The sequence below is a fragment of the Plecotus auritus genome (assembly GCF_963455305.1).
Source record: "Plecotus auritus genome assembly, chromosome: 9".
NCBI classification, from domain to species: Eukaryota; Metazoa; Chordata; class Mammalia; order Chiroptera; family Vespertilionidae; genus Plecotus; species Plecotus auritus.
This window is the reverse complement of record NC_137783.1, coordinates 115,322,456-115,330,080: the sequence shown is the minus strand read 5'-3', so window position 1 is coordinate 115,330,080 and position 7,625 is coordinate 115,322,456. Positions and strand designations below refer to the sequence as shown.

At 37.3% G+C, this 7,625-nt stretch overlaps 1 protein-coding gene across 1 annotated transcript; it reads right to left on the bottom strand.

Annotated features, from left to right (window-relative positions):
* Positions 1 to 975, bottom strand: LOC308234196 (olfactory receptor 10A4-like; the record flags this gene model as incomplete). Its single annotated transcript, XM_080641623.1, has 1 exon — positions 1 to 975. One exon carries the CDS (start codon positions 973 to 975, stop codon positions 1 to 3), a length of 975 nt encoding a protein of 324 aa, XP_080497749.1.
* Positions 976 to 7,625: the final 6,650 nt, after the last annotated feature.

Genomic DNA, 7,625 nt, shown 5'->3' with positions numbered 1-7,625 from the left:
TCACAGTTTCTTAGGGCCCAGGGTCCTGTGGGTGAACCGCTTCAGTGCAGCCTTCACTTCACTATTTCTTAAGCTGTATATGATGGGATTCAACATGGGTGTCACCACTGTGTAGGAGAGGGACAGCAGCTTCTTGTTCTCAGGAGAGGTGCTGGACCGAGGTCGGAAGTATGTGAGGATGGCAGTGCTGTAGAAAAGGGAGACAACCAGGAGGTGGGAGGAACAGGTAGAGAAGGCCTTGCGTTTCCCCTCAGCTGAGGGCATCCTGAAGATAGTGGAGAGGATGCGAACATAGGACCCAAGGATCAGCAAGAAAGGGAAGAGGATGAACAGGACAGTGGCTGTCAGAGCCTCCAGTTCAAACAGAGAGGTATCAGCACAGACCAGTGCAATGACAGGGGGACTGTCGCAGAAGAAGTGATTCACCCTGTTGGGGCCACAGAAAGGGAAGCTGAAAATCCATGTGGTTTGCACAGTGGCTACTGGAAACCCTGAGAACCAAAAAGCAGCTGCCAGCTGGGCACAGGCCCTGCGACCCATGATGACTGGGTAGCGCAAAGGGTCACAGATGGCCACATAGCGGTCATATGCCATTGTGGCCAGGAGGCAGCACTCAGCAGCCCCAAAGAAAAAGAAGAAATACATCTGAGTAGCACAGCCAAGGAAGGAGATGTTTGTGCCTTGGATGATCAGGGTCCCCAGCATCTTGGGCACAATGACCAAGTTGAAACCTATCTCCAGGAAGGACAAGTTCCTGAGGAAGAAGTACATAGGACTTTGTAGGGCAGAGTCAGCTGTAGGGACCAGGATGATGAGGACATTGCCCATTAGGGTAACCAGGTAAATGATCAAAAAAAGGAGAAACAGTAGCGCTTGTAGCTCGGAAGACAAGGCTGAGAAGCTCACAAGAACAAACTCATTGACAATGGTCCAGTTTCCCCACATCATTCTTCTGCCCTGGATCTCAATGGGCATCCACACTCTGGGAAGAAGTCTCCATCTGTTATATAGACCTCTATTATATCCTTGGAAAAGGAATCTCCTGTGGCCTCATTCTCTCTTTTGTTACAGTTGTTGAAGATAAAACAGATGTACTTTCAAAAATGTAAAAACCTAGTCTTGACTATAGGCTTTACATTTTTTTTTTAAGAATACTAACCTTTTCAGACTGAACTGAGGAACACAATATATATTTATACATCTCCTGAGTTGTCTCTACTTTTCTGTTTTGTTTGTTTCTTTTTTTTTTTTTAGCACCAGTCAGTGATGCTGACAAGAAGCCGGGCCAAGCATTTCCGAAGAGAAGGGTCTTGAGACACGATGAAAGATGTTACCATGAGTCTGGATATGTTTTCTACAAAATAAAAAAGTGAGAAGGAGAAAAGCAAAGGAAGTGAGCTAACATTTGCCAATTATCCCTGAGGAGGAGACTTGCTTGTGTCCTAGTCTCCAGCAGCCATGCTCAGAAAGATATCAGCATATCGAGGAATCTTAATTTCAAACTCAGACAATTTCAGTTTAAACAAGAAGGCACACAATATAGAAACTGTGGTTTATTTTGATCCCTGGGCTATATATTCTCCATGTGGCTATATGTGATCACACAAAGGAAAGACAGACTCAAGATAGTATCAGACTGCAGTGTTATGTATAAACCCTTTCATCATTTTCTATTTGTCCATTTATGTCTTCATGCTCAAGAAATATGAAACTCAAGTGTCATGTTAGTAAAGACCAACTTAAAATATGCAGGTGTGGCTAAAAACATTAACCCCTGTGGAAAAAGGAAACAAGTTTTCATCATTATATCAATAACTAAGCTTCAAAATTGGGTCTCTGAAATTCTTTCTGATAAGTATACACTTACAGGAATAAATCTAAAGCACACAGCATGGTAACTGGTGCATAATACATATGCAATAAATGCTAACCATTATAATTATTATGATATAATGTTAGATCTACCTTTAAAAATCCAGTTCTTATCTAACCCATTGCTCCAACTCATTGTAGCCCTTGCTTTTCTTTTCTTTAAAAAATATTTGCCAATTTAAATTGATTGGAGTGACATTGGTCAACATGAACATATAGGTTTTAGGTGTGGGTTTCTATGTTACAAGATCTGAATATTACAATGTGTGCCCTTGCTTTTTATCTCTGATAAAATAATAATTTATTCAATAGATATTGTCTTCTACACACTGTTCTAGATACTGAAGATAATATATCAGTAAGTAAAACAAATAAAAATACCTGCCCTCATAGAACTCACCTTCCAGTAGGGAAGACAGATTATAGACAAAGTAGAAGGTATAGTGTGTTAGATAGCAACAAGAATAATGGAGAACAACACAGTGGGGAAGGAAATAGTCATTTGGGGGTGTGGGAGGGAGTCAAAGAAAGAAGGCTCCACTAAGAAGATCATACCTGCGTAAAGTCCTGAGCAGGTGCAAGATGTGAAGTCAGGGTGGTGAAGGAAGGAGGGAGGTAAAGAGCAAAAAAAAAAAATGCTGTTTAAAAATTTTTTCTGAATCCTATTCATTTTAAAAACTTCAAGCTAGGCATCACTTCTTCTATGAAAACGTTTTTTGATACCTTATCTATTTTCACAGCAAAAAGTAACATTTATTGAGCACCAAGTAAGTGCCAGGCACTAATCCAAATGTTTTGCATGTGTCATGTTTGTCTCACAACAACCTGAAGGTGTAGAAACTATCACTCATCCCACTTTACAGCCAAGGAATACGAGGAACAGAGAAGTTGAGTGGTTTTTCTAAGGTTAGGCAGCCAGCAAGTGTTGGCATAGCTTATGCATCCTGGGCAGCCTGACTCCAAGTCATGGACTTAACCATCAGCAACACTTTCACCCACTCTCTGAAAACCTGAGCGAGTCTGAATTCACAGGTGAGGGCAAGCCGGGGCGTTTGGTATTGGGTGGCAGTAGGAGAGCAAGGAGTAAGACAGTTTCTAGAGAGGACCAGGAAGTTTCAAGATATTAACAACACTAGAATACCACTTGCATAATCTTTATCTTAGAGTAATCATTAATTTCTGTCTTTAACTCATATTCTACATGGTATACTCCTAGAGAGTAAAAATGATACTATTTAACTTTTTATTCCAGTTCCTAGCAAGGTTGATGTTCAGTAAAGTATTGTTGAATGAATGGATAAATAATGAAGAAAATGTGGAAAAATCAAGGAAATATCTGTATAAACAGAATGTAAGCACAGTGAGCTCCAAGCATAAGGAATTTAGATACAAAAGACTATCTACATCAGCAGTACAGCCTCATAAAATATACACAGATTTAAACAGTAATGAGTTATAAATTATATTCATTATCTCCCTCCACCCCAAGCCTTCTCCTTATATCTACCCCACTGCAGAAAATGACAATACCCACTTTGTAACACAGGAACTGGATAAAAACCCTTTATCCCACAAACTTGATTATTTTTCCTTCTAAACACTGGTTTAGTGTCACCTTCTCCATCCCTACCACACTGCCTTTAGTTTCTGGCTCTTATTTTCTCTGGCCTGGATTATTGTAGATTTTATAAAATCAAATTCATCAAATTTTTCTTTATTGGTTGTGCTTTGGAATTTTTTTACTCTACTGCTATGTATTCTTCTATAATGTCATTGTTCTATTTTAACTTTTAGGTATTTAATCCTGTTAGAGACTACCTTCTTCTGTCATGTTAGGTAGAAATTCAGTTTTATTTTTCTCATTGTAGTCAACTAATTTTACCAACAACATTTATTGAACTATTTTTCCATTCCCTCTTGATTTGTGAAATTAACTTTGTTTTACATAAAACTTACATGTGGGTCTATCTATGAGCTCTCAGTCCGGCTCCATTTGTTTATCAGTGCTTGTTTGCACCAGTACCACCTGGTTTTATTTTTGTGGCTTGGCAATATGTCTTAATATCTGGTCGGGCATTCCTACATGACCTCTTTCAATATTCTGACTAAGTATGGATTGTTATTTCTCCACATAAATGTAAGAGTAAATCTTTTGGGTTACTAAATATATCCAACTGGAATGGTAATTGGTATTACCCTAAAATTATAGATCAATTTAGGTAGAAATTATATCTTTATAATATTAAAGTCATCTGATCCAAGAGATGAACTATTTCTCAGTTTATTCAAATGATCTTCTACTTTATGAGAGCTAATTTCTTACCACTATGGAGAACTTGTATATTCTTGATTTGTTTCCATATACTTCATAATTTTTGTTGCTATTGTGAAATTGTACCATTTTAAAAATTATATTCCAATTGGTTATTGCTGGTAGAGAGGTAGAGAAAACTGTTTTAATTTTTTTTTTTTTAGGTTGAACTCTGATACAGGAAACTTGCACATCTTTATTACTTCTAGCAGTTTGTTCATTGAATTTTTTAGGTTGGTAATCATATGATCAGCAAATAGTAAAGTTTTATTTTTTCCTCTTCCATTTCTTATGCCTTATATCTTTTCCTTTTATCCTTTTTCTTTCTTCATTGTGTTCTTAATGACTCCCAGTACTTTGTTAAATTGTAATGGTGAGGGCAGCATTTTTGTCTTGTCCCTTACCTTAGAGACTGCACCAATAGTTTCTCTATTAAATATGAGATGTGTTGTAGGGTTTTGGTGCATAACCTACCAGGTTAAAAAAAAACCTTTTTATCTTATTCATGATTTACAAAGATTCAAAAATAATAAATAGGTGTTTGTTTTTACCACATGTGTTTTCTACATCACTGAGATTTTTATCTGATTTTATTTTTCAGTGTAATAATTTGTGCATTTCTTTGTTGGGTTTCTGTTGTTGAAACATATTTGCATCCCAGAGATAAGTCATATTTAATCATGCTGTATTATTTTAAAATACACCATTGGAATGAATTAACTCTACATTTTTTTTTGCATCTTCATTCTCCCCCAAATGAAGATGTGAGTGCTGACATTTGTCCTTACAACCATTTGGGAACCTTCTGAGAGGAAATGCAGCTCAGGATCCACCTTAATGATTCAGAATTCTCCTGAGCACGTAAGCTTCTCCAGAGACTGCTCGTGTATTCCTCTGTTCACTTAAATGGAACTATTGTTGCCCTGAAGTCAATGCTAAGACCTCTGGACATGGGAGATGTGGGGATTCCCCTCCTGCCTTGTCCTTGATGTTACTGAGCCCTTTGACTTCATGACAAGATGCTCCCAGTCTCCACTCTAGAGCGCCCCTTCTGCAGCCAATGCACTTGCTGCACCAGCAGCAGTTTACCCCTCACCTGTGAGATGTCTTTACTGGTTTGAACTTTTTTCTCCACTATATGAGGAAATGTCGGTAAGCTTGTTAGAGGGAGGGAAAGACAAGGCATGAGTTGAACAAAGGGGATAACTTGGCATATATTGGGAGTGAATTTGTTTCAATCCCTTCATAGATTTGATTTTTAAAATTCAACTAATCTTGTCCAAACAATGTGATTCTTAGGGCTAAATCTTCTGTAATAAATCTAGCCAAGGTTTTTCCCACAGCAGATCTACCTTATCAAACCATAATTACAATGTTGGATTCCTGTGAAAAAAAAAAAAACATGGTCTTCACCTGATGGAGACATAAGCAGAGCTTCCATGAAGTCATTATTGATCCTCTGGGTATGAATTCTTATACCTGTGTGTGGGGCTGGGGAGACAGTAAGTACATGGGTAAAGAGGGTAGGGGATAGGTGATTTTGAGGACGAAAGATTTTGGAATCAGAAGAGAAATTTCATATTTTCTCTTGGTTCCTATGGATTTCCTCAGTATCCTCTTCCTAAAAGAAATGTCAATTAGACAATGCTTGGCTCTGTGACAGTATTATCCCATTCCACATCAAGTAATACATGCCATTTTTAGAGAAATGCACTTACAATTAAATGTTAAATCTGGAAGAGAGAATAACACGAAATACTGACAGCAGACATGTTTCTCTTACAGAAGCTTCCTGACCCTGAGGTTGCCCAGGGAGCATTTTATCCTCCACATTCGCATGGGAGAATAACATGCTTTAAAAAACAAATTGGGAGCAGTCAGGGATGTAGTCTTCTAATATTGTACTCCCAGAGTCAGTGAGCATTCCTACCATCTGACAGGTCACAAGTCACACTCATCTCTGACTCATTCATTGTCTTCTGTTATTTTGGCTTAGTTTAAATCACCTCAAAAACATGTGCTGGACACTTATTCCATGCCAGGATTGATCATATTTGCTGTGAATAAAGATGAGTGAGGTATGGTTTCTGCTCTTGAGTATCTTATAGTAACAGAGAAAGAAAATAATTTCAACATAATTTGTTAAGAGCTATAATGGAGGTAAGTACATCATGCTGTCAATACATTTATATATCTAGGACATATTTGTTTTTTGTGTGAATGTGTGTACTTGTGTGTGTCTATTTCTACGTGTGTTGGAGATAGGTGGGAGTGGGGAATGGGTAAGAAGGCTTAGAAATCAGCAATATCCTGTAGTTGCCCTTTCACTAAGTTAACCACCAACGTGGGCATCACTTAGAACTTTGGGACAAAGTTCTAAGTGAACTTTTCATCAAAAGCGAGAACCATTATTTGCTTACCATTTAATTTTCTCTGAGAATCTAGACACATAATTGATACTATTGCACTGAATTCTACTCTGAGAAGGGGTGTGAACTGGCAAGAGAGGTAAGTCTAAGGGACCTGAGCTGAACCATAACCTGGAGACTTTACAAACTAACCAGACAGTACCTTCCACTAGGTGGATGATAATTCCAAAAGTACCTATCTTAAAATTACTTGTGTTCCCAAAATTTATTTTTATATTAGCTATTTAACAATAGACTATATTTCCCACTAGAAATAATTTTACATTACTTCTATTTGTAATTGTTAGATCATACAGACTCACTTGGTCCAGTACATCCATTCATTAAACCAGTATTTGCTGGGAATCTATGATGTTCCAGAGAACACACTGGCACTGGGGAGAAACCGTGACTACAGTTTGGTCCTTCCTATCTGAGAGTCTTTGGCCTCAGAAGTTAGGTCTTTTGTTTGTATCCCAAGGAAATGCTTGGCAGAATACCTTTACTCAACAAATAAGGTGATTGAATATTCAAAGTGTGATGTATGTTTAATGAAAATGATGCTAACTCTATGCAGAGATGTGATTGTTGATATTAACATTTTATTTATTCATTTATTATTTCAATGATAAATTGAAATCTTTCATCATTTTGACTCACAGACCCATCAAAATGCCTAAGACTCCATTATCAGATTATATAGAGTATAACTGTGTCTTTTTTGAGAAAATTCCTGGCAATTCCATGAGCCCAATAGTTCATAACTTGAAATTCAGGGACTTCTTTAATTTAGCTGTGAATGCTACTTACATTAAAGTAAATCTCAAATGTCCTTCTTGTTTTATAGTATCCAGCATTGTAGTATCGATGGCTTTATCACCAATAGAAATCAGAGGTATATTTATATCACATTGCAGTTCTTGAAGATGTCTCAAAATATAATTTAAGTTCATCATTTTTAAATTAACGTCATTACTAGAACCATCACAACATTAAAAAAATATAATGATTTGATTTGAAGAAACACATGTATT